Source organism: Halichoerus grypus, chromosome 2, assembly GCF_964656455.1.
Source record: "Halichoerus grypus chromosome 2, mHalGry1.hap1.1, whole genome shotgun sequence".
Lineage (NCBI taxonomy): Eukaryota > Metazoa > Chordata > Mammalia > Carnivora > Phocidae > Halichoerus > Halichoerus grypus.
In genome coordinates, this window is record NC_135713.1 from 194,672,766 (window position 1) to 194,700,616 (window position 27,851).

Consider the following 27,851-nt stretch of genomic DNA (forward strand, 5'->3'; position numbering starts at 1 on the left):
AAACATTTACTATAAATGGGGCACATAATTCTTCTTGTCCTCCCCAGGCTTCAATCATTTATCTTGTGTTTTGGAATTTGATGATTGAACTCAGTCCTTGAATTGGTTTGTGAACTTGTGTTTGTGATAGTCTTTCCTCTTTGTCTTGTGAGGGCCGTCTTAAGTCCCGAGAGGGGGTATGTAATACTTGAGGATGGGCAGACTCCCACTCCCCACTTTCTTGACTGCTGAATCAGTAAGAGTGCCCAGATTTGTTGATTATATTTGCATGTCCAACCTGAAAATGGATGTCAGCCTGTTTTCACATTTCAAGACATTTTTATTTTATTTTTAAGATTTTATTTATTTATTTGACAGAGAGAGGGACAGCGAGAGAGGGAACACAAGCAGGGAGAACGGGAGAGGGAGAAGCAGACTTTCCGCTGAACAGGGAGCCCGATGCGGGGCTCGATCCCAGGACCCCGGGATCATGACCTGAGCCGAAGGCTTAACGACTGAGCCCCTTCAAGACATTTTTAAAAACTATTTTAAGTGTATGAGTTTATGGAGAGACAAGTGATGGGGAGGAAAGGAACTATACTGGAAGGGGCCAGAACCCCAAAGAAAAGAGGACCAGGAACTCTGCTTTTCATTTGTTCCCACTGTCTGTTTTACATAAAGAAACTGAGGCAGTGAGAGGGGAACTAACTTGCTTGGTGACTGCCGAAAAAATTAGGCAAGCTGCTTTAAGAGCTACTGCCTAGCTTTCTTCAGCGGGTTCCCGTCATACCATTCTCTCTTTTTTGTAGATGACCTTGATATGCAATTAGAGCTAATACTGAATTCTTCCAGAGCCTGATCTTTAATTTACTTTATAAAAGGTTCACAAAGGATTTGTGTACACACACACGCACACACACACACACAGTCTCTCTCTTAAGTACTGGTTTCCATTTTGGTGATGTATATGATGAAAATTCAGATTCCCAGGTTAGTTTTCTTTAGTTGCTGTGGCTCTAAGTAAACTGTGATACAGCAAGAGAGACATACAGACTTATTAATAGTTTCATTATACTTGTTAAACTTAATAGTTAATAGTTTCATTATATTTGTTAAACTTAAGCCCAGTGAGGAAAGGACCAAAACTAATTGGAGTCCCTGCCCTGCAGGTTCTTTGGTTAACAGTCATATTTTCCTGAGCTGTTCAAAGCCCCAGACTCAAGCTTGTTTGACAGCTTGGGTTGGTAATAAAAATAGGTTAGATTTTATATTGGCTGTTAGCCCCAGTAAATTTCTAGTGGGAACTACATTCATCCCTGTAGTACACTTATCCTTGTAAATAATAGGAAATATGGAGATATGCTTCTTTTTTTTGGCTTTAATACTATGTGGTTATTTTAAAAATTGGGATTGACTGGTCATTTTTCTTGGTCACTAGAATTCTCTCCCAGTTTTAGTAATTATAGTGGCAAATGCTGTTAATAACACTTGAGACTAATTCACTAGTGTACATTTGGACTTTTTATAAATGCAATCTGAAACTTAGTGGGAAGTGTTACTGAAAAACATGTAACAACTTGGAAATGTTACAGGAAACTATAGTGAACTGAGTACATGATTAAGGATGGGTTGGTTCTGCTTTGATAGCTTGGTTGGAAGTCAGAATCATTGTGATTTATAGACACCTTGGGTCTCTAAGATTCCAGGGCTGTTGTGAGCTCCCAGTTAGACCACTGTCAGTTCAGCTTGTCTAGAATCTGACAACCTGACAATCTAGACTCTGGCCAACAACTCTTTTGATTGAAATTGGGGTCACAATTTAATGAGTCAACATTAAAGGCAGACGCGTAACCGACTGAGCCACCCAGCCGCCCCTTATTTTTTATTTTTATTTTATTTTATTTTTTTAAAGATTTTATTTATTTATTTGAGAGAGAGAATGAGATAGAGACAGAGAGAGCATGAGAGGGGGGAGCGTCAGAGGGAGAAGCAGACTTCCTGCTGAGCAGGGAGCCCGATGCGGGACTCGATCCCGGGACTCCAGGATCATGACCTGAGCTGAAGGCAGTCGCTTAACCAACTGAGCCACCCAGGCGCCCTTTATTTTTATTTTCTTTATTTATTTGAGAGAGAGAGTGAGCCAGAGTGAGAGAGACACTGAGCACAAGCTGGGGGAGAGGCAGAGTGAGAGGGAGAAGCAGACTCCCCACTGAGCAGGGAGCCTGACTCGGGACTCGATCCCAGGACCCCAAGATCATGACCTGAGCCAAAGGCAGACACTTAACTGACTGAGCCACCCAGGTGCCCCCAAATTTAAAAATACATATTACAAAGTAAGCTGTTGCTTCCTCATAAGAATCAACATATCACCGCTATATTTTATTTTAATGTTTAATGAATTTAACCTAAAGGTCTGGAAACTATAGGATTATATATGTCAATCCCAAAACTACAGAATTGATCTCTTGCTCCTATGCACCTTTATACCATTTTGATAAAGTACCTACAACACCGCTTGTACTCACTTGTTTACATGTTTCTAGTTCACCTTAGCTTCTTAAAGTAACTTCTTAAGGCAGGATAAATGCAGATATAGGGCCTAATACTGCTCCTGACACATAAGAGACTATAAATAAATGTGCGAAGACTAAAGGAATAGCTTATATAAACAGAACCAAGAAAACTGCTTCTTGCGGTGCCTGGGTGGCTCAGTGAGTTAAGCACCTGCCTTCAGCTCAGGTCATGGTCCCAGGGTCCTGGGATCGAGCCCCGCATCGGGCTCCCTGCTCGGCGGGAAGCCTGCTTCTCCCTCTTCCGCTCCCCCTGCTTGTGTTCCTGCTCTCGCTGTCTCTCTCTGTGTCAAATAAATAAATAAAATCTTTTATAAAAAATAAAATAAAATAAAATCCAACTGTCAGGAGCACCTGGGTGGCTCAGTAGGTTAAGTGTCTTTGGCTCAGGTCATGATCCCGGGGTCCTGGGATCGAGCCCCACATCAGGCTCCCTGCTCAGCGGGGAGCCTGCTTCTTCCTCTCCTTCTGTCTGCTGCTCCTCCTGCTTGTGCTCTCTCTGTCTCTGCCAAATAAATAAATAAAATCTTTTTAAAAAATTAAAAAAAATAAAAAATAAATATATTTTGAACGATCAGTTCCTTTGGAAGGGCTGTTATATCCCAGAAACAGAAAAATACCAGAATTTGACTTTGAGATCTAGCAAAGGTTCAACCATGTCCATGAAGGAAAAAAGTCTCTTGTGAATTGAGGCTCAGGCCTTTTGTTTGTACTTACTATAAAATGATGTTTGCCCGGGTACTGACAAGGTGGAGGCAGTGGGGGTATGTGAAATGTCATGAAGATTAAGATAGTAAAATCTGGGGGCGCCTGGGTGGCTCAGTTGGTTAAGCGTCTGCCCTCAGCTCAGGTCATGATCCCAGGGTCCTGGGATCGAGCCCCATATGGGGCTCCCTGCTCAGTGGAGAGTCTGCTTCTCCCTCTCCTTCTGTCTGCCACTCCCCCTGCTTGTGCTCGCTCATGCTCTCTCTCTGTCAAATAAATAAAATCTTTAAAGAAAGAAAAAAAAAGATAGTAAAATCTGACTCAGGGACACTGAAAACAGCATCTCCTGGGTGAGCAGTGTGATCAGACGATCTGGCAGTGCTGGGTAGAGCACTGGCCACATGAAGAAATAACAATGTTAGTTAAATGAAAACAACAATTAAAACATTACTTTGGGGATTTGTATATATGGAAAAGGGAGAGTGTCTGACATAGTACACAGATGTCATACAGGACAACAGTGTTTATTGGTGCTACTAGAAACTTTTCTGGGTTTTTAGCCAAGGGAATTCATAAATGGGAGTGCCTTAAGACCCTGCTTTTAGATAGAAGTAGTAGTTCAGTCTGCAAGATTGACTTCGTGCTGGAGCTAAGGAGAGAGGAGTGTGTTGCCTGGCAGCCCCCAGACCATAGGTCAGGGTATCCGGAGAAGAAAAAGTCCGTGCTGCTGGATAATTATGGATAGCTGTCTGCTTAAGACTGCTTGAGAGCTTCCACTTTTTAAGCCTGAACTCTAATCCTTATTTCATAGATCCCTTCTTTTCTATTTTCTATGAATACTCCTTCCCTCTATAGTCATAACCTCTTAATCTCTAGAATGAACTTCTTCCTCTGTGCTTCTTCCTGGTAGCTTTTAAGTGTGTCAAACCACCTCCATCCTCAGGAAATCTTTTCAAGGTTATAGCACACTAACTATTACCCCAGCTTCAAGTTGTTCATGTGTAAAGTTCACAAATGAATTGTTGATTTCTACTACTTCCAATTTCCTTTTAATCTCCAGCTTCTTGATTCCCTTTAAAATTTTGTTTCTGCCTCTACCACTCCGTTGGACCTGCCTGGCCTATGCCTGCCGCTGTCTGTCCTTCTTTGGTCCTGACTGCTGGGTGTCACTCTTGTTTTTTTCCAGCCCTGTTAAAGTTTTCTTTGCCAGCCTACCTTCTTCCTACTCTACTCAATAAGGATTACTGCTCATTGAGGATCAGTCCCTGACCTGCTTTTCTTCCCCTCAGTCCCCTCACTTGCTTTTAGGTCCTTTCTCATCTTCACTTCATTTTTTAAGCTCTCCTGCATAGCTGGAACAGCTTGCTTTTCTGAAAGAATCCTTATTCTGTTAGTAATTATGTAAAATCATCTATAAAACCTCTTGCTACTCACTGTAAAATTTTTTTTACACATGCGTGTTTATGTACTCTGGTTTGTATACTGTCTTAAGTCAATCGCTTTATTTGTGTAACCTTGTATTTGGGTCTCATTCATTCTTTTACCCCGAGTTTGAACAGCTTGAAATTATCTAATGTATAATACATATTGGTACTCAGTAAATGGTTATTGTTAATGCCTAATGAAAATTCAGGAATAAAATTAAGCATTAGGGTAGATTAAGTAGTGTACAGTCTTTTCCCACTGACCTTTTTCCATTGATGATAATAGCCAGCATTTTTTTTTTTAGCTTTACTAAGTATTAGGTACCATGAGGAATAATTTGTAAGTTCTTTTTCCTTTAGCTCTTACAGCAGCTCTGTGAGATGATACTTTTATTATCTCCATTTTACAGATGAGGAAACTGAGGCTTAGGGGGAATAAGTGATTTGTTCAAAGCCTCCTTAAATCCAGGTCTTTCTGACTTCAAAGTGCATATAAATGACTGCTGCACTCTAAGAAAGCTGCTATTTGTTTTTAAAAGTTTGTTTGTTTTTGTTTTTGAAGAATGTTAATAATTCAGTTAAAATCTCAATCCAGGAAGAAATGCCTAAAAGAGCCACTTGATTTACTTCCTGTCTTTATCCACATCCTCAGTTTGAAGTATCAGTTTAAGAACCTGTTTTTGACTTTGACAAAAATCAGATTCAATAACCCTGTGTCCCTTCTGTCAGTTATCCTGACTTGTAGGAGATAGTGCCAAACCATTCCTCTAGTGTGTTCTCAGTGCTGGAACTACCAAACAAGTTTATCCATGAAGTAATGCCAAGAATTGGTTGGCTTCCTGGAAACCGAATTTGTCAACCTGATAAACCAGCTCTTATAATAGCATCATCTTATATAGAATTAGAAATGATTCTGTAGTTCTACTTGTCATGGATTTGACTTGAAAAGCATGTGTGTTGTGCGTCTGTGTGTATATTCACATCCATCTAGGTTCAGTATCTGAGTTGAGACAACAACAGAAATTGCCAATTCACAGGGTGGTTACCTTGATACTGAAAACTCCATGTATTCTCCTGTTAGGAATATCACTGGATGTGCCTCAGAAAACACCTACCCAGTCATAATCCTCTTTATAGTGATCCCAATTTACTGCTACAGTTGGCCCCAAAATTGTACACACATATATTAAATAGTATGTAAGCCAACTTAATATAAAAACCTATACATATGTATATATAAGCCAGTCTTCCTAGCTTAGATGTTATGCTCTAATTTTTAAATCTTGGTTGGGAGGTTAAAAAACAAAACAAAACAAAATATCATGCAAGTTCCCTTTCTTTAAGGAGCCTACAGGGAAATCGCTAGAAAATATAAAATAATTGATGGGATGTATGTGTTTGTGTTTGTTTTTGTTTTCACTGTGACTGTGTATTTTATCTTGGGATGTATGTGTTTTAATTCTGACATGTTTTTCTGTAGATACCCACTTCCTTTACATTCACTATCCCATTTATTTATCCTTTTGGCCCTACATCAATACTCATACATACTTTGGTATATATTTTGAAATGGAATTAGATGGGAAGCTACTCTACTGGTGTTTTTCCTGCACATTTTAAGTCTGATTTTACTTTTATGAGCAGGCAAAAACCTCCACATGGGCACCCTTCTCCTTCCTTTCCTGCACCTCCTCAGAGGGTGTGTAGGGCACCTGAGCACATTTGATCTAGAAGGAGGGAAGAGGCAAATAGCACAGATTTACTTTCTGTACTTCATGATGTTCTTTCCACAAGGTGTTAGAACATTTCCAAGGAACAATGACAAAAGACAAAAGATAGGTGCTCTCTGGGTGGAGTCTCTTGTACTTGCTTCTTTTAAGGTGTGCTCTAGGTCCCCGAGTGACTCAGTTGTCACCAGAACATGTGTAACAACTCATCTTTCATATTCCTTTCCAGATCAACAGATTTATTTTCAACTCCCAAATGCTATTTGAGTAGACGAGGATCTCTTGAAGGACCTGGGAGAATTTTGCAAAACATGGAATTGGGCTGGTTTGGGTTCTGGGTTTTGTCCAGTTGTCTTCAGTACGGGAGAATTCTAGTACTCTATGCTATTTCAAGAAAAGGGGATTAAAAGTAATGCCAGTAAGGCAGAGACAATGCATTACTTCGTCAGTTAGGGAAGAAAAACAATAGAATTGCCTTTTGGCTTCCCTGTGGGAAGCAGAAGGCCTATAAACTTGTAAAGATTTGGGAGGGGGGGCATTCAAAGACTAGGCTTGTAAAACAGCTTCTGTTCAAAGCAGCTACCTGAGGCCTTGTTTGGTACTTTTTAAAATGTGCTCTTCTACATGGGATGCTTTAAGAATAAGTCTGTGTGTGACTCTGACCCATAATCAGCTCTCCATGAATTCATCTTTTCACTCAGTACCCTACTACACTGTGCAACTTTTCATCTGTTTTTCCTGGTTGAGTTTCTCTGACACTGGAAGAGTTGCCCTGTTTGAGCACCTCCCTTGCCACCAGTGAATTGGTAAATATTGCTGCCAGAAATCTGATTGGAGATTTGTTAAGAATCAATTAAAATATAAGTGGCCATAGTCTGACCTCAGTTACCTACTCTTCAGACATCAGATGATGTGATTATAGTTACAGAGTTTGTCATTTTACCTGGGCAGAACTCCCTGAGTATTAGTCATATAATTTGTGATAGTAATTTGCTGGTCTGTATTTTTTTTTAAGTTTTTATTTAAATTCCAGTTAGTTAACATACAGTGTAATAATAGTTTCAGGTGTACAATATAGTGATTCAACACTTGCCTATGGTCCTTATTGAAGTATCTTAGCCCATGTGCTCTCTTTCATTGCAGACGAACAGGAGGCATTGAACTCAATCATGAAGGATCTGGTGGCCCTCCAGATGAGCCGACGTCCCCGGGTGCCTGGATATGAGACCATGAAGAACAAAGACACGGGTCACCCAAATAGGCAGGTGTGTGTGGCCATGGCAGACCCAACTAAATTGCTGGGGAGGGGTTTTCAAATGGGAAATATTTGAAGAAGCCAAGGATACTCTACTACCAGGCTTGAATGCTATTGGCCCCTTTCTTTCACAGTCTGTTAAATGGTAAGTGATATATACCAGTCATGGTATATATACCAGATCATGTGGGTCACGATCTAGAGGCCCAGAGCCTTGTGCATCTGACCTTGTGCCCAGTGTTTCATCTGTGGAGAATAAGAGTAATTCCTTTACTTTTAGAGAGAGTATTCATATAACTCTTCCTTTACTGATTATTTGGCAAATGTTTAATCCAGATTCATAATCTCTAACTCAGAAAGTTTTTTAACTACCTTACGGTATACACTTAGGAAAAATTAATTAGTATTAGCTTATATAAAATATAATTAGGAAGGGAAATTTATTTAATAAAATGTCATGTAGTATATTCTAAAGGTAACAATGAGTGATTTTATTATTGTTTATAATTGTTTCCCCTTATATTAACTTGGGTAGCTGAGTGCCTCTTTTATTGCGAGTAGTGTGCTTCTTTAGGAAAACAGTTCCTATTTTTGTTAACATTTATACCCGTGCACTGTTGAGAACCTTCTTCCCACCTCCAATGTCATTTACGAACTCCCTGATTCCTGGGTACTTTGGCCTGCAGAGAGGAGTGAATGGTGGAGCACTTTCTTCCCTACTGGGTATCTGGTGCTATATCATATGCCTATGTTTGGTATGTTTGATGAAAATTTGTCCATGCCATTTTCCCTTGTGTTTCTCTTCTTTATCAGCTAACCTTCTTTCTCCTCATTTGCACCTTGTTTACCAATTCTTCAGAAGAATCCTTGGTTCCTAGAGAAAGAGTAAGGCCCTAGAACTTTTACTGTCTAAGGTCTGCTAGATATAACCTCTCAGAGTATTTCCTGCCTTTAGGAAAACTAGGGACCCTGAGTCCTTTTATATCATGATATAACAGAAGGATTGGCTTAGAAAGCTGCTTTTATTTTTATGGCTACCTTACAGAACTGGGGTAACAACAGAATAGGGCCCATTCTTGTACTGTTTTCATACATTATTCTGTCTAATTGTGTGGGTTCTGCCTTGCTGTAACTCTTTCCTATTCAAAGCTGCTTTTGGAAGGAGCATTTTACCAGAAGTGAGTCCCCTCCCCCAGGCTTGAGCCTAATGACCTCACTTTCCTTCCTGTCTTCCTATGTGGAGTGTGCTGCTCCAGTCAGCTGATCTTTCTCCAAATGGGGCTGTTAGCGGGATATCAGTTAGGTGAAAAGGGGAAGCTTTCTTGAGTTGGAAGACCTAAAGGGACCAGGCTGGGAAGAGGAGGGTGGCATGGTGGTCCCTGATCATTCCTTGAAGGGAGATTACCTTTTAGAGATCCTTTTGCTTAGAACGTAAAAGCTATTGTAAGAAAAGTCCTGATCTTGTACTGTGTCTGCTGCTGTGTTATTAAAGTAAAGTGCATGGTTATGAAGGGAGAAGGCTGTGAAAAAGGATTGCCTATTGGTTAGGAAGTAATCTTAACAAGAGGTACTGGCTCTGAGGACCCACAATTTACTTGAATATCATCAAATTTTTTCTGTTGCATGGAGGGTACAAATTATTAACCTCAGTCTTTTTGTTTTTAAAGAAAAAACACAACAGCAGCAGCTCAGCCCTTCTGAACAGCCCCACAGTAACAACAAGCTCATGTGCAGGGGCCAGTGAGAAAAAGAAATTTTTGGTAAGGAACCAAATTACCCATAAAGCTAAAATGTGCTTTCAGATCTGATCCAAGTGCTGGAAGAGTGTGACGTTCATTTCCTAGACAAGTCATTTTAGTGGATTTGTAGGGAGTACTGGTTACTCATTACCTATGTTCTGTGCTTTTAGTCACCATTTCACAAAACAGTATTATTCATAAGCAACCTCTGTCAGTGCTGTCCAGTATACTTTGTGTGATGATAGAAGTGTTCTATATCTGTGCTGTCTAGGGTAATAGCCACTAGCCACATGTAGCTATTGAGCCATTGAGGAAGTGAATTTTAGATTTTACTTAATTTTACTTAATTTTAATTTAAATAGCCATATGAGGCTAGTGGCTACTGTCTTGGACAGCACAACTTTATATATTATATAAGGGACTGTTGGCTTGCTGGGCAAGAAATGAAGTGCATTCTTGGAGGTGTTTAGCGATTCATTGGGACGTTCATTCCTCCACACAGATCATGTGTTTCTACACATGGTGATAAACTCATCAGTGGGAATCCTATCTAAGATTCTATTCTAGGAGGCATGGAGATCTGGGGGAAATGTGAAGCTGTGGAACTAGCATGGCTGTTTAGAAATGGAAGCTCAAAGTTTTATGCTAATATTGGGTAAAAGGCAATGAAAATGTCAAGATCACTTTTTCCTCTTAATAAAGTCAAGGTTGTAGAATGGTCGCTTCTGGGAATTGTAGCAGATGTTCAGCTTCTGACCAGGAGGGATATTCTTCAGCAAAATCCAAAAGCAGAAACGGGGAGAAAGTCTCAGTGAATACATTTCCAGGAAGGATGGGGTGAGATGGGGATAGGGGAACCTCGGAGGGAGATGTGTTTATAGCTTAGTGTAATGAAAAGAACCTGGCCTAGGTCCTAAGAGGAAAGTATATAGCAATACAAGCCTTTCTCAAGAAACAAGAAAGTCCTCAAATACACAACCTAATGCTACACCTAAAGGAGCTAGAGAAAGAATAGCAAATAAAGCCTAAACCCAGTAGGAGAAGAGAAATAATAAAGATCAGAGCAGAAATCAATGAAATAGAAACCAAAAGAACAGTAGAACAGATCAACGAAACTAGGAGCTGGTTCTTTGAAAGAATTAATAAGATTGATAAACCCATGGCCAGACTTATCAAAAAGAGAAGAGAAACGACCCAAATAAATAAAATCATGAATGAAAGAGGGATCTAGAGATCACAACCAATGCCAAAGAAATACAAACAATTATAAGAACATACTATGAGCAACTATATGCCAGTGAAGTAGATAATCTGGAAGAAATAGATGCATTCCTAGAGATGTATCAACTACCAAAACTGAACCAGGAAGAAATAGAAAACCTGAACAGACCCATAACCACTAAGGAAATTGAAGCAGTCATCAAAAATCTCCCAACAAACAAGAGCCCAGGGCCAGATGGCTTCCCAGGGGAATTCTACCAAACATTTAAAGAAGAATTAATACCTATTCTTCTGAAACTGTTCCAAAAAATAGAAATGGAAGGAAAACTTCCAAACTCATTTTATGAGACCAGCATTACCTTGATCCCAAAATCAGACAAAGACCCCATCAAAAAGGAGAATTACAGACCAATATCCCTGATGAACATGGATGCAAAAATTCTCACCAAAATACTAGCCAATAGGATCCAACAGTACATTCAAAGGATTATTCACCATGACAAAGTGGGACTTTTTCTTGGGCTGCAAGGTTGGTTCAACATCTGCAAATCAATCAACGTGATACAATACGTTAATAAAAGAAAGAACAAGAACCATATAATCCTCTCGATAGATGCAGAAAAAGCATTTGACAAAGTACAGCATTCTTTCTTGATTAAAACTCTTCAGAGTGTAGGGATAGAGGGTACATACCTCAATGTCATAAAAGCCATCTATGAGAAACCCACAGTGAATATCATTCTCAACGGGGAAAAACTGAGAGCTTTTCCCCTAAGGTCAGGAACACGGCAGGGATGTCCACTATCACCACTGCTATTCGACATAGTTCTAGAAGTCCTAGCCACAGCAATCAGACAACAAAAAGAAATAAAAGGCATCCGAATCGGCAAAGAAGAAGTCAAACTCTCACTTTTTGCAGATGATATGATACTTTATGTGGAAAACCCAAAAGACTCCGCCCCAAAACTGCTAGAACTCATACAGGAATTCAGTAGAGTGGCAGGATATAAAATCAATGCACAGAAATCAGTTACATTCCTATACACCACCAACAAGTCAGAAGAAAGAGAAATTAAGGAGTCGATCCCATTTACAATTGCACCCAAAACCACAAGACACCTAGGAATAAATCTAACCAAAGAGGCAAAGGATCAGAAAACTATAAAATACTCATGAAAGAAATTGAGGAAGACACAAAGAAATGGAAAAACGTTCCATGCTCATGGATTGGAAGAACAAATATTGTGAAGATGTTAATGCTACCTAGAGCAATCTACACATTTAATGCAGTCCCTATCAAAATACCATCAACTTTTTTCAAAGAAATGGAACACATAATCCTAAAATTTGTATGGAACCAGAAAAGACCCCGAATAGCCAGAGGAATGTTGAAAAAGAAAAGCAAAGCTGGTGGCATCATAATTCTGGACTTAAGCTCTATTACAAAGCCATAATCCTCAAGACAGTATGGTACTGGCACAAAAACAGATGCATAGATCAATGGAACAGAATAGAGACCCCAGAAATGGACCCTCAACTCTATGGTCAACTAATCTTCGACAAAGCAGAAAAAAATGTCCAATGGAAAAAAGACAGTCTCTTCAACAAATGGTGTTGGGAAAATTGGACAGCCACATGCAGAAGAATGAAACTGGACCATTTCCTTACACCACACACAAAAATAGACTCAAAATGGTTGAAAGACCTCAATGTGAGACAGGAGTCTATCAAAATCCTAGAGGAGAACACAGGCAGCAACCTCTTCGACCTCAGCCGCAGCAACATCTTCCTAGAAACATCGCCAAAGGCAAGGGAAGCAAGGGCAAAAATGAACAATTGGGACTTCATCAAGATAAAAAGCTTTTGCACAGCAAAGCTAACAGTCAACAAAACCAAAAAGACAACTGATAGAATGGGAGAAGATATTTGCAAATGACATATCAGATAAAGGGCTAGTATCCAAAATCTATAAAGAACTTATCAAACTCAACACCCAAAGAACAAATAATCCAATCAAAAAATGGGCAGAAGACATAAACAGACATTTTTCCTAAGAAGACATCCAAATGGCCAACAGACACATGAAAAAGTGCTCAACATCGCTCGGCATCAGGGAAATCCAAATCAAAACCTCAGTGAGATACCACCTCACACCAATCAGAATGGCTTAAAATTAACAGGTCAGGAAACAACAGATGTTGGCGAGGATGCGGAGAAAGGGGAACCCTCCTCCACTGTTGGTGGGAATTCAAGCTGGTGCAGCCACTCTGGAAAACAATATGGAGGTTCCTCAAAAAGTTGAAAATAGAACTACCCCATGACCCAGCAATTGCACTACTGGGTATTTACCCCAAAGATACAAATGTAGTGATCCGAAGGGGTATGTGCACCCCAATGTTTCTTTTTTTTTTTTTAAGGAACTCTTTTTTTTTTTTTTTTAAGATTTTATTTATTTATATGACAGAGAGAGACACAGCGAGAGAGGGAACACAAGCAGGGGGAGTGGGAGAGGGAGAAGCAGGCTTCCCGCTGAGCAGGGAGCCCGATGTTGGGCTCAGTCCCAGGACCCTGGGATCATGACCTGAGCCGAAGACAGACGCTTAACGACTGAGCCACCCAGGCGCCCCCACCCCAATGTTTCTAGCAGCAATGTCCACAATAGCCAAACTGGAAAGAGCCAAGATGTCCATCAACAGATGAATGGATAAAGAAGATGTGGTATATAAATACAATGGAATATTATGCAGCCATCAAAAAAACCCCGAAATCTTGCCATTTGCAACAACGTGGATGAAACTAGAGGGTATTATGCTAAGCGAAATAAGTCAATCAAAGAAAGGCATGTATCATATGATCTCACTGATATGAGGAATTCTTAATCTCAGGAAACAAACTGAGGGTTGCTGGAGTGGTGGAGGGTGGGAGGGATGGGGTGGCTGGGTGATAGACACTGGGGAGGGTGTGTGCTATGGTGAGCGCTGTGAATTGTGTAAGACTGATGAATCACAGACCTGTACCTCTGAAACAAATAATACATTATATGTTAAAAAAAAAAAAAGATAGTAGGAAGGGAAAAAAAGGGGGAAATCGGAGGGGGAGACGGACCATGAGACTGTGGACCCTGAGAAACAAACTGAGGGTTCTAGAGGGGAGGGGTGTAGGGGGATGGGTTAGCCTGGTGATGGGTATTAAAGAGGGCACATATTGAATGGAGCACTGGGTGTTATACGCAAACAATGAATCATGGAACACTACATCAAAAACTAATGAGGTAATGTATGGTGATTAACATAACATAATAAAATAAAATTAAAAAAAAAAAAGAACCTGGCCTAAGAGTCTGGTGACATTAATAATCTGTTAACGTAGGACTTTACAATTTACAGAGTGAATCCATATTTATTAATACTATTGTTTTTGTTTGCTTGGGCTTAGGATAGGATTAAACCGTTTTCTACATTACCAGTTCTTCTGCCAGAAAGGTCCATACTTGGGAGAGAGGAATGAAAGATTAAAACCTAATTTGAATGGCTAAGAGATGCCAAATTAGCTAGGAAATGTCAAATAGGGCTAAAGATTCAAACTGCAGAGTTCCAGCTGAAAGTAACCACGTATTTTGGCCAGCAGGAAAGGTTGCATATTTAGGGAGGGAATGGCGCCGACAGAGGCAAAGAGTGCTTACTTCAGCGTGAGAAGGGCCATATTGGCTACAAGGCAGAGTGAGATTGGCATCACCTCATGGGGCTCAAGCTGGACACAGCGAAGGAAAGCCAGAAGAGCTGTGGGTTCAATGTTGGGGGGACTGAGGCCTGGAAGAACTGGAAAAACCTAACTTAGTGTCTCTGCTTGGTAGGACTTCAGACATCCTCTTCCCTAAGTGAACAAGCTAGGTAACTAATTGAAAAAGAATGCATTTGGCACCAACTAAGCATTCTGAGCAGCTATGGAAGTATGGGCAATGAGGAGCTTAGCTATGAACTGTTTGCTAGGAGGTAGGATCTGTGCTCTCTTCTTCTTCCTCCTGTATATTAGATCCCTGGAAGCCTACAGCCTGGTTAGAGCCTGCTGAACATTCTTAGATGTGTGGCCCATCCCAGGTGTGGCTGGGGCACATGGACAGTTTTGCAGGTCGCAATGAGCAGCATCCCTTTACTGGTCATCAACTCACAGTGCTTTATCAGCAGGTGCAATTTCTCTGTGAAGTTGACAGCTTAGTATAGTGAAAAGAGCACTGGCCTGGAAGTCATTATTACTAATCTATTAACCTAGGATTTTACAGTGTACAGAGTACTTTCAACAACAACAGTTAACAATAATAACAGCCGTAAGTACACGTATAATACTTAAAAATTTGCAAAGTGCTTACGCAAAGGTATTGAGTAGAGCCGGGAAGCAAACCCACATCTTCTGACTCCTGATCACAGTAATTTTACTGTGTCTGATAATCTTTCTAAACCTCAGTTTTTCCATCTGAAATACAGACATAATAATACCCACTGTGTCTACCTCTTGAAGGTGTTGTAAGATCATAGAATGTAAAGCATTTTGTACATTGTGAAACAAATGTCAGATGTAAAGTGGTAGTGATTACATCACTTCTGTTCTGGCATTGCGGTATGAGCTCTAACAAAAGCTTCTAATCAGAACTGTGTATACTGTCATGGCACTGAAAGGGTCAAGGTTTTCTACCCTTATTGGATTGTTATTCCTGTTTATCAGAAAGTCCTTTGCAAACTTCTAAAGCTAGCCTAATTTCTAAAAATCCCAGTGGGGGAAGAAATAGAATCTTTATTTTTTAAAAAGATTTTATTTATTTATTTGAGAGAGAGAGAGAGCATGAGCAGGGGGGAGGGGCAGAGGGGAGAAGGAGAAGCAGACTCCCTGCTGAGCAGGGAAGCCGACCCAGGACTCGATCCCAGGACCCTGGGATCATGGCCTAAGCTGAAGGCAGATGCTTAACCATCTGAACCACCCAGGCGCCCAAAATAGAATCTTTAATTCCTGTTTCTCTCAAATCTTATCAAACTGGTAAGGCTTGAACAGAACCCAGGGTCTGCTGGGTCTGACTTTGCAGATGTTCACTAGTGGGTGCTTCAGAATGGAAAAGTTGCTTTCCTCATTGCAGGCACTAGCAGGGCAGAACTCTTGGCTATCAGTTCTGAAGGAGGAGAATTCTAGGGGCTGTTCCTCCAGTATGGTCAGCGATTGAGCAGACTGTCTTTTGCTTTTACTGTGATAGACCTGGCTCTTCAGGACTTCCTTTCTCTTTCAAGGGTTGTTGATAAGATAGTCTGGCTAGTTTGAAAATAAAACATAAAGCAATACATAAGCCTGATATTTTATTTTGTAAGACAGTTGCTTTACTTATATTTTATATACATATATATATATATATAGTTACATTTATTTGTGTGTGTGTGTACAGTGGTGGTTTATTAGGCTGCCATAGATAAGCAATATACCATTTAATCATTGATTCATTTAGATACTTACTGAAATGCTCCTGCATGCCAGATAAAATGCAAGGACTGAGAATATAGAAAGAACTAGGGCAGAGAATCTTGCTCTATAATCATCTCTTCCGTTCATCTCTTAGGACTTTCCAGAGTCACACAAAATTATTTTCATTGTCCTTTTTTTTTTCTTCTCATTTATTGACTATCTTTGGCAAAATAAGGGCTCCAGTGCCAAAGATGGGGGAGCCATCAAAGATACCTAGCAAACACAGGGAAAAGGAGGTCTATAGAATCAGAGAGGGCACTCAGAACAATGGCTATCTGAGGCCTTTGTCAAGTCAAATTAGTTCACAAACCTTTGTTTAATAAACTCTGATTTTTGTGGGGATTCCTGGGAGCTCTGTTGGGTTGCATGTTCATTTGTTGAGTTTAGACTTTGAGAAGGTTATTTCTACTTAAGTTTGGTATCATTGGGATGTCTGGGTGGCTCAGTCGGTTAGGAGCCTGCCTTCAGCTCAGGTCATGATCCCAGGGTCCTGGGATTGAGTCCAGAGTCAGGCTCCGTGCTCGGTGGGGAGCCTGCTTCTCCCTCTGCCTGCTGCTCCCCCTGCTTGTGCTCTCTCTCTCTCTCCGACAAATAAATAAATAAATAAAATCTTAAAAAAAAAAGTTTGGTATCCTTGTTAGTTACTCCCGCACCCCTGCTAAGGTCCCAGATCTGTGCCCCTGGGCATGGCCCTCACTGTTATTTGATGGGCTGTGGACTTGAACTTGTCTAGACCTGAATTTTTGTACTGGAACTTTTTTTCTTAGCAAGGATGGCACCTCTCCTTCAGTTCAATATGTGCCTATAGTCCAGTGTCTTAGACATACAAAGAAATATGTTCCCTGTACCCTGAGAATCATACAGTCTTATTGGGAAATGAGAAATATATGAAAAAATGAAACTGAGGTGGGGCACCTGGATGGCACAGTTGGTTAAGCATCCAACTCTTCGTTTCAGTTGGGCTTGTGGTCTCAGGGTTGTGAGGTTGAGCCCTGCATCAGGCTCTGTGCTCAGTGGGAGTCTGCTTGGGATTCTGTCTCCCTCTGCTCCCCCACCCTGTGCTCTCTCTCTCTAAAATAAATAAATAAATAAATAAATAAATAAATAAATAAATAAATAAATAAAAGAAAACTGAGGTAGGATGCAACTATGCCTAAATATATGGTACAGATAGTGAGTGCTATAGGACACCAGGAAAGTGAAAGGTGAACTTGAGCCGAAGGAGTTACAGACTCATTTCTGGAGGAGGTAGCACTTGAACTGTTAAGGAGTTAGGTGGCAAGGAGGAAAGGTGGCACTCCAGGTCGGGTAACTGAATGGTTAAAGGCCTAGGGGAAAGAATGAACATGGCCTATTTCAGGATGATTGGGCTGGAGAGAGCATTCCTGCTGAGAACAGTGTGAGATGGCTAGGTAAACTTAGTGAGCATAAATTCCAGTGGGCTTTGAATGACAGCTGAGAATTTAGACTTTATTCCACAGGTCAGGGGTGTCACTGATTACTTTTTGAACAAGGAAGGGGCATGGTGAAAGCTGTGGTTAAGATGATCGAAACTATAGAAGAATGTAGAATGTGTTGAAAGGGATCTGAGAAGTACAGAGGCTCCCTTAGGAATCCAGGGGTGAGGGGAAAGGGGCTCAGTGAGAGAAAGGACAGAGAGAATGAGAGGTGGGGTGCTATATCAGAGGCCTTTGAAGGGAGAATTGGAGGGGGGAGGAAGGAAAGAATCAAGCAGAACTCAGAGGTTTGAGTCTGCAGCCAAGGGAGCAGTGGTACCAATGTGAGAAATGGCAGTGCTGAGAAGGGGACCACTTTAGGAGGTTGGCTGGTACAGACATACATGGAGCCAGGTTGAGTTTGAGATCATAGTGAAAAAAAAACTCAGATTATGGGTGTGTGTGATTTTTGCAGGTCCACAGTCCCTTATCTGCAATTCTGAAATCCAAAGAGTACTGGAAACTGAAAGGCTTTTTTTTTTTTTTTTTTTTTGGTAAATTTGTGGCAAAGTCATTTGGCAGCAAAACCTGGCTTGAGTGGATGCAGGGCTATTTATAGTCTTTATTTATTCCACTTATTGTGAGCATTCATACTTTTCACTATAAGAACTAGCTTGTACTGTGTTAACAGAAAAACCCCAAATCTTCAGTGACTTAACACTATGCCCAGTATGGGCAAGAGGAAGACAGTGTTCCCCACAGTCAGGACGCTGGTTGAGGGCGGCCACACTGACCTGGGACATGTGGCTGCCAGGGAAGAGAGCATAGAACTCAGTGATGTTCCCAGCTCTTGGTCAGAACTAGTCATAAAGCCCTAAACTAACTTCAAGAGAGGCTAAGCAATGCAGAGATGCGTGAGGAATACCTGTTCGTATTCTGCCTCTGCCGTGGAGGTGCCGCCCCAGACACCCTCCCCTGGGGGGAGGCACTGCATCATATATGGACATGTATACTGCCTCTCTAAGCCTAAAAAGTGCGCTCTGAAACAGTTTTGGCCCCACAGGTTTTGGCTAAAGGCTAATGGACGTGTGTTAACAGTTACTGAGCACTTACTATGTGCCAGGCACTGTTCTCGTATCTTTTCCTAATTATTTCATTTAATTCTTTTGATAACTCCATGAGATAAATACTGTTACTATTTACACTTTACAGATGAGGAAACTGAGTCACAGATATGTTAGTCAAATTCAAGATCATACAGATAGGAGGTTGTAGAGCCAGGATTTGAAGCCAGATGGTTTGACTCTAGTGTTAACATTCTTAACAACAACTTACCTGCCTTAGTTACGTGGCAGACTAAGAAAGTTTTGCTTGAAAGATTGGGGCTGGTCAGAGATTTGGGTATTTTCTATTTATAAGTTGCCTATTTTTTTATTCCTACTGAAGAGAAGATGTGAGGAAAGGGGAGAAATCCAGAGGCCAAAAGTCCAAACATCAAGGAACAGCCACATGTTGGGGGAGGGGTGGGAGAAGGCCTGAGGAAGAGGAACCAGCAAAGAAGCAGAAGTGGTTAGAGTGGTAGCAGGTTGTCTGGGCTGGGAAGAGTCACAGAAGGCAAGGGAGGAGAGAAAGAGGACTTCGCCACCAGTGTGAAATGTCTGAGAGAGGCAAGGAGAATGGTTGGCAGGAGGAATTGAATAAAGTGATCTTTCTCTGAACTTTCCTTATCCATGGCTTATTCTGGTCGGCCTGACGGGGGAGCTCAGATTTAGGAACTTGGCAGATGTGGGCACACCGTGTGGTACATGCAGGCATCCTGCTCTGGAAAGGCTGTCACCACATCAGAGAAGGGATTCAGAGCACTGGGCATCTTTGTTTACACTGCTTACTAATCACAGGCTTGGTTAGTCTTGAGTAGGAGTGATTTATGGTTTAAGGCAAAAGTTTAATTCCCCTTCTAACTGAATTCACATAGAATAGTGCTTGAGTTATGGCCATGATGAAATAAATTTAGTTCCTTCAGTCCCACAAAGGGACAGAGGGGATTCCTTTTTAAGTGCATCAAAGTATAGTGTCCCAGTTTAAGAGCTATTGCTATAAAAAGTTAGATAAAAATCAACAGAGGGATACAAATTTTTTATTTATTTTTTAAGATTTATTTATTTATTTATTTATTTTGAAGGGGAGAGGGAGAGAATGTACGAGCAGGGGGAGGGGCAGAGTCAGAGGGAGAGAGAGAGAATCTCAAGCAGACTGCACTGAGCACAGAGCCCAACCTGGGGCTCGATTTCACGATCCTGAGATCATGACCTAAGCCGAAATCAAGAGTCGGAAGCTCAACTGACTGAGCCACCCAGGCACCCCCTACAATTTTTTTTTTAAATCAACAGAAATAAACTCTAAGGGACTCTGAATGGACTTTAGTTAATACATCAATATTGTTTAATTAACTGTAACAAAAACAAATGTACCATACTAATGTATGATGTTAATAATAGAGGAAACTGGTCGGAAGAAGATGTGGGCTGTATCTCCTCAATTTTTCTGAAAATCAAAAACTTCTAAAAATAGAATCTATTGGGCGCCTGGGTGGCTCAGTCGGTTAAGCGACTGCCTTCGGCTCAGGTCATGATCCCAGGGTCCTGGGATCGAGTCCCACATCGGGCTCCCTGCTCTGCGGGGACCCTGCTTCTCCCTCTCCCACTCCCCCTGCTTGTGTTCCCTCTCTCACTGTGTCTCTCTCTGTAAAATAAATAAATAAAATCTAAAAAAAAAAATAAATAAATAAAAATAAGAATAGAATCTATTACTAAAAAATAGGAATAATGAGAGCTACACCAAGGTGTGCTGGGCTGTGCACAGCCGGAGGTGAAAGACTGTGGTAAGCCACCTGCAGGGACAGACAGGGCTGCAGACTGGCGAGCGCTCACGTAACTCCAGAGCTGGCTGTGGGACTAGAGCGTGTGGGAAGCTGGAGGTGGCATGTCGGTGCACAGCAGCCTGTCATAGGCACTGTGCTCTGGAGGGCCCTTGCCATGCTAACTGCTCAGCATTTCAGGGAAGGAGAAAAAGAAGACAGAAAGCTGCTGTCACTTGCATAAACCTTAAATCCACACGATAACTTTCTCTGCAGCACTGTCCCACCTTTCTGCTCGTGCATGCACGCATGCACAAATACATCCACACATGCATGCACGATAGCACGCACATGCAAGTGCAGACCAGATGGAACACACTGCCTTCCCATTCTACCTCCTCCATCCCTGTCTACTCACAACCTCAGCCAAAGCCTCCACTACTGGTTCCCCAGGCCCTGTACCTTACTTACTACATGACTGGTACCTCAGTCTCCTGGTTCTGACTCCATTATTCCTCCATGAGTTCCATAAAGTAAGATCACAAAAGATCCTTTGATAGTTTCTCCCATTGAAGCCTGCATCTGAGAATAAAATAAACCTCCTCTGCCTGTGAGACACTTAAGTTGTAGCATAGCATGGGTGGTTAAGAGCTGGGCTTCCAGGGTTTGAATCCTGGCTTGCTCTTTAAAGCATGGTGACCTTGAGGGAACTTATCTAACTTCATTGTAACTCAATTTCTCCTGTAAAATAGGGACAATAATAGTATCTGTTGTGAGGATTTGTTTAATTGATACGTGTAACATGCTTAGAACAAGGCTTAGTACACAGTAAATGTTCAATAAATATTAGCTATTTTCATATACTATTAATGGAGAAATTGGTCCATATGTTACATTAAAGGATGAGAGGGCAAGATCAGGGCTGTGTTTTGAAGAGTTATCACATTGCAGGTCAGGGGAACTTTGCTGTCCACTGTTTAGTGTGTGAACTTTTCAGGGACATGAAGCTCTTTGACCCCCAACTCCACTTTGTCTTTAAAATAATGGGATAGAGGAGCACATTCGTATATTTTGATTCAGTGATTCTCAAGCTGTAGTCTAGGGATCCTTAGGAAGTTCCCAAGAACTTTTCAGGGGGTCCATGAGGTCAAAACTATTTTCTTATTAATACTAAAATGTTACTTGCCCTTTTCACCCTCATTCTCTTAAGAATGTACAGTCGAGTTTTGCAGAGGCTACATGATATGTGTTATCACAACAGATTAAAACCAGAAGCTGACATGAGAACCCAGCTGTCTCCTATTAAGCCATGCATTAAAGAGATTTGTGTACTCTCACTAAACTCTAAAAAATATATAGTTATTTTTATAACAATGTGTTTATGTTAACGTGATATTTTTAACTGTTTTAAAGTGAATAAAATAAATTTAAATTTTCTGTTTTAATTTCTAATATAGCAAATATCAGTAGATAATAATCTATATAAACAAAAGCTCTTTGAGGTCCTCCATCATTTTTAGAGTGTAAATTAGAACCACCCGTCCAGTTCAGTGGACTGGAAGAGAATTCTAGCCTTCTAATCTCTTGGGAAAAGGAAGTCCTTTATGTACCCACCCTACCTTTGACATTCTGTCCTGTTTCTGTCGTCTTCTCTCTCTGTTCTGTGTTTCTCATCTAAAGATACTCTGGAATCTTCTTTCTTCCAAGCCACAGTCTATTAATTTCTCTTTCTCAGTATACTTTTCATCACTGACTATGCACTCTTTCTCTCCTCCATCTCCATTATTTGTTGGTTTCCTGACAGTCTTACTTTTCTTTTTTCTCTATACCTGTCCTTTTCTTCTATAATATCTCTTCCCTTTTCCTGCCATTTTAAACTCCCTTGAGTCATTTGTTTGCTCTTTACAATATCTCTTCCTCCTTGATTTGTTTCTTAACATTCTGATGCTTCTACTTCCTCCTGTTTCTGATATTTACACTCTACACAATTCTGTTCTTTACCCAGTTAATCCATTTGAATAAATAGTAAGCACAGATATTATATACCATTCCCCTTGCTTGTTACTGATGATACAGAAACAAGATAGACGTTGTTCATGTCCTCCTGCAGTTTATAGGTTACCCATGATGGTCATTTAGGACAAATCTGGGAACAGTTCTAAAGTAACTTGTCCAGGGTTCCACTTTACCCCACTGGGAGTGGTCTTCAAAGGGACATGGAAATCTGTAGCAGCAGCAACCATTCATAGCATGTCTACTATGTATCAGGTGTTTTACTTACATTATGTTGTTTAGTTCTCATAGCAGCTCTGCAAATTAGGTAGGTGTACTGTATACATGGAAAAACTAAGATTCATAGAGGACAAGTAACTTGCTTGTGGACCCATAGCTAGGAAGTATCCATCCCAAGGTTTCTCTTTCTGTTCAGTCACATCAGCCAAGGTATCCTGGGCAGGAGGTGATATGGTGAGAGAAACTCCAGAGCCAGTTGTGGAAATAGAGTGTAGAACTTAGAAATGACCCGTTAGAGTATAGCAGCTGAGCTGGGCCAGCCACTTGGGGATCTTTGTTGCTCCTGAGGTTAGAACTGGAAGGCTCCCGACTCACTGGAAAGGAATGCATATGAGGTGAGAAGCTGGAACAGGAGCCATCAGGGATGTTTGCCTAACGTTGCTAATGGGCTCCCTGAAGCTTCCCTGGGAACGGCAGGATAACACATGCCAGAGAACTTGCTAACCTGTCTATCATTCCTTTGGCAGAGTGACGTCAGAATCAAGTTTGAGCACAACGGGGAGAGGCGGTAAGTCTGCCTTCTGATCAGTGATTGTGTTCACGTGTGCTGAAGTTCTCATAAGCATTGAGCTTATGAAAGCTGTTTCCCTGGAGTGATCCCTATGGGGTCACTGGCTGAGTGATGGGATTGATTGGGCACAAAAGGGTAATTTTCATCTTTGGTTTGGCTTACCAATTGAATTTTATTTCTAGTCTTAGAATTGGAAGCCATTTCAACTGCTGATGTTTTGCTCTTCTGCTCTTATTCTACTCCTGTGGGGTCCACCATTTTGCTAGGGGAGGGAGGAAGTCAGGACTCCAGCTCTACTCGGAGTTAGGGCTTCCAAACACACTGACACTATGCCATGAATCAGAAGGAGATTGGGATTCTCCTGTGATGTGGTGCTATTCCTAGCCCAGTAGAGTGGCCCTGGCTTTGTCCACATCAGGGCCAGGTTAGTGAATTGGAAGTTTCTTTATAATGTGTCTGGGTTGGGAAGCTGCATCAAGTCTGTCAGTTGTGAAAGATTTCAGATCATTTGAGGATATAGCAAGAGGGAGTTTTTCAGTCTATACTGAGTATCTTACCTTGTTAAGGAAGTGAAAGTAATGTTACGAAACCCTTCTGTCCTTTCTCCGTTGTTAGTATTTTCGTTTTTTGTAGGAAGTCAAGGTAGAAGTTCTCAGTGGAGAAAAATAGGACTCCACTTAATTTCTCAAATTATTTAAGAAAAACTTATTTTTTTAAAGATTTTATTTTTAAGTAATCTCTATACCCAACATGAGGCTCGAACTCAAAACCCCAGAATCAAGAGTTGCATGCTCCAACAACTGAGCCAGCTAGGGCACCCCTTGAGGAAAACTTCTTTTTTTAAGATTTTTTAAAGATTTTTAAGATTTTATTTATTTATTTTAGAGAGAGACAGCACAAGTGGGCAGGGCAGAGGGAGAGGGGGAGAGAGAATCCCAAGCAGACTTCATGCCGAGTGCAGAGCCTGGGGGCTTGATCCCAGGACCCCAAGATCATGACCTGAGCCAAAACCAAGAGTCAGACATTCAACCGACTGTGCCACCAGGCGTCCCAAGGAAAAGCTTTTAAAAAGCATACAGAACTCTGGTCATGGGATAATTAGAACCCTGTGTGTGCTTGCGTGGGGCATATATGTGCCCAAGTGTGCTTTTCAGTATCGGCCTCCTGCTATGCTGTTCTCTCCCATTGATACCCTCCTTTTTCCTTTGCTTTGAGCATTGAGCATTTGGAAATGTGAAGAGCATACCCATGAGAATCAGCTTCTCCTATTATATAAGTCCCACCAGAGGACCTTAGTGCCTCCAGACATCGTTAGCACAGGTCCGGATATATGGCTGCTGTTCTCCCTTAAAAAGATCCATTCCCAGGCCTGCAAGGTTGGCAGAGGTTGCCAGGTGGAAACACTATGATCTAAAGAGCCTTAGTCCTGTTGCTGCCATGTGGATTCTAGGGCTCTTTCAGGCCTAGAGGGAGGGAAGTCTTCTGAGCTCTGTCCCAGCTGCCCATCCTGGGTCCTGCCAGTAGCAGGGAAGTTAAATTGTCACTTCATTGTTGCTGCTTTTCACACTTCTGGTATGACTGGGTTTTGGAGGGGTTGCCAAACTCAGAGTAGCAGAGAGTTTTCAGAAGCAGATACAAAATCAAAAGCTCAATTGTGTTGGAGCCTAATTATGCAGTTACGCTCTCCTGAATTCCTGTTCCCAAAGTGGTATGCGGTTACAGTGAGCGGACTTACACTGAGAAAGTGTATGTGTTTAGTTTCAGAGAAGCTGCCAGATCAAAACCACAAATATTTAAGGTGGTCAGGCAGGAATGGCCTTTCAAAGCCCTGAGCAGCAGAGTGTTGTTATCAAGATTTTGAAAACTGTGCATTCTCTTTTTAAGGAGCTGTTTTCAGGAGCCATGGCATTTCACTGTTTGTGTACTATGTGTGGAATTGAGGACTTCATAAAGTTGGTGCAGAGAAGCCAAGTTCAAGCTGCTCTGTGCCAGACAGCTCTGGTTTCATGTGTTTCAAGTTTTAGGATTTTGTAGAGAATATTATTGTGGGCTTTCTTTACTTTTCGCAGGGAATATGGATAGTATCTATCTAAATGTTGTAGGCCCTTATAGAATTAGAATGTACAGAAAAGAGGAAAGAAATAGTGACTTTTTCCATTCATCTATGCCAGGTATCCATTCTGTTTCTCTTTACTTTGGAAGGGTAGGGATCAGGTTCCTAACGCTTTTCCCTTTTAGCCCCAGGAGGGCAGAAGAGGAGGACTATAGATTCGAACTCCTTCCCTTTGAAAATCTTCCTGTCTGGACAATGGTGGGGGTGTTTCTCACAGGTGTTAGGCCCCTCTTTGAAGCACGGACTAAAAATGCCTGTTTTTTAGTGTGATGGCAGCAGCTTAGATCTTACCAAACCTGAAAGTCCTGGTTTCTGATCTTGACTTCGGGGCTGCTTTTGGAGGTTTTGAATGCCTCATTGCCAGACCAAATGCAGGAGAATTTATCTGAGTCTGATCCTTTTCTAGCAGTGTACTAGGGACTTCCAAAAGGTCTTCTGGTATTTTATTCAGAAAGACTGTTGCTGGGGTCCTGATGAAGGGGGTATGATTAGCTATTAGGAATTAATGGGAAGCCATTCTCTTAAAAGATTCCAGAAAACGCCTTTATCTATATAAGCCATATCTAGATAGAATCTAACAGTATCATTCCTTGGAACAGTTGATTTGAGGGGAATAAGGATTACAATATGGATGGATTTCCAGGTGGGATATAAACTAATATATTCAGCAATATAATTTCCAAAAATGAAAGGTGGTGATGAATGAAGGAAAAGTTATGGAGAAATTGTCTTCCTGAGATGTTAGGCTCTGTATGAAGGATAGGATAGACTATGGTTGATATCAGTGTGTCCAAAAGAACTTTCTGCTGTAATGTAAATTTATATACCTGTGTCGTCCACTATGGTAGCCACTGGTCACATGTGGCTAGTGAGCACTTGCAGTGTGCTGAGTAAGACTGAGGAACCAATTTAAAATGTAATTTTATTTTTTATTTTTTATTTTTTTTTATTTTTTATTTTTTTAAAGATTTTATTTGTTTATTTGAGAGAGAGAGAATGAGAGAGAGCACATGAGAGGGGGGAGGGTCAGAGGGAGAAGCAGACTCCCTGCCGAGCAGGGAGCCCGATGCGGGACTCAATCCAGGGACTCCAGGATCGTGACCTGAGCCGAAGGCAGTCGCTTAACCAACTGAGCCACCCAGGCGCCCTAAAATGTAATTTTAATTTATTTGAATTGAACTAGCCACATGTGGCTAGTGACTGCCATATTGAAGAGCACAGTTCTAGATGATGGAATCTTTTTTGCTGCCCACTTATTTGTGCCAACCTGGCACAGAAGAGTATTAAAGCAGTTACCTGATCAGATTCCATTAAAATCCAGTGGCTTAGATCCTCTCTCCTGTGGTTTATTGCTTCTTCCTCTGGTTATACCACTTCCCACTCTGGGGGGAGCAGAGAAGATGTAAAAGAACCACACACTTCTCAGCGTCAAGGAGAGCAAGAACTGTAGAGACTCCAGGTCTTCGTGCTGCTATTCTACCAAGCACTAATCAGATTTCATCCAGTCTAGGCTGCCAAGAGATGAAGCTGGTCTTGATATGCATTTTCCCCCGTCACATTAAACATAACTTCATGTGTTTATTAACCATTCATAATTCTTTGAATTGTGTCATCATATCCTTTGCCTAGATTTCTGTTGGGTTGTTTGTCTTTTTCTTATTGATTTTGCAAGGATTTTTTTTTCCAAGTTTGGTATTTGTTTTTCAGCTTTGTTGATGGCTCATTTTACTATCAGAAGTTTAAATTTTTGGTGGCACCTGGGTGGCTCAGTCGTTAAGCGTCTGCCTTCGGCTCAGGTCATGATCCCAGGGTCCTGTGATCAAGCCCCGCATCGGGCTCCCTGCTCGGCGGGAAGCCTGCTTCTCCCTCTCCCACTCCCCCTGCTTGTGTTCCCTCTCTCGCTGTGTCTCTCTCTGTTGAATAAATAAACAAAATCTTTAAAAAAAAAAAAAGGAAGTTTAAATTTTTGTTGTCAGGGGCACCTGGGTGGCTCAGTCCTGGGATGGAGTCCTGTGTGGGGCTCTGTGCTCAGTGGGGAGTCTGCTTGAGGATTCTCTCCCTCTTCCTCTGCCCCTCCCCCTGCTCGCATGTGCATGCTCGCTCTCTCTCTCTCTCTCAAATAAATAAATAAATCTTTAAATTTTTGTTGTCAAATCTGTCTTCTTCTTGTCTTCTGTATTATGTAATGCTTAGGAAGACCTTCCCCACTCCAATGTTTTTTAATCCTATACTTTCTTCTGTATATATATAGAATATATATATGAGTTTCTTTCTGATACACTCTTTTTTTTTAAGATTTTTTATTTATTTATTTGACAGAGAGATAGAGAGAACAAGTAGGCAGACAGGCAGGCAGAGGGAGAGGGAGAAGCAGGCTCCCCGCCGAGCAGGGAGCCCGATGCGGGGCTCGATCCCAGGACCCTGGGATCATGACCTGAGCTGAAGGCAGCCGCTTAACCGACTGAGCCACCCAGGCGCCCCCTTTCTGATACACTCTTGTTTCATTTATCTCTTTGCTTA

The 27,851-nt window shown here is 41.3% G+C and overlaps 1 protein-coding gene across 5 annotated transcripts in view; it reads left to right on the forward strand.

Annotated features, from left to right (window-relative positions):
* Window positions 1–27,851, forward strand: part of MAP3K3 (mitogen-activated protein kinase kinase kinase 3) — a 71,754-nt gene that overhangs the window by 9,405 nt on the left and 34,498 nt on the right. For 3 of the 5 annotated variants that reach the window (XM_078065902.1, XM_078065901.1, XM_036116174.2), the window contains 3 exons: window positions 7,549–7,670; window positions 9,328–9,420; window positions 23,175–23,215. In XM_078065902.1, the coding sequence (XP_077922028.1) occupies window positions 7,575–7,670; window positions 9,328–9,420; window positions 23,175–23,215 (230 nt within the window). In that variant the 5' untranslated portion in view covers window positions 7,549–7,574. Of the gene's footprint in view, window positions 1–7,041; window positions 7,212–7,548; window positions 7,671–9,327; window positions 9,421–23,174; window positions 23,216–27,851 lie in introns of those variants that run through there. The other 2 variants (XM_078065903.1, XM_036116176.2) reach the window with 2 other exon arrangements.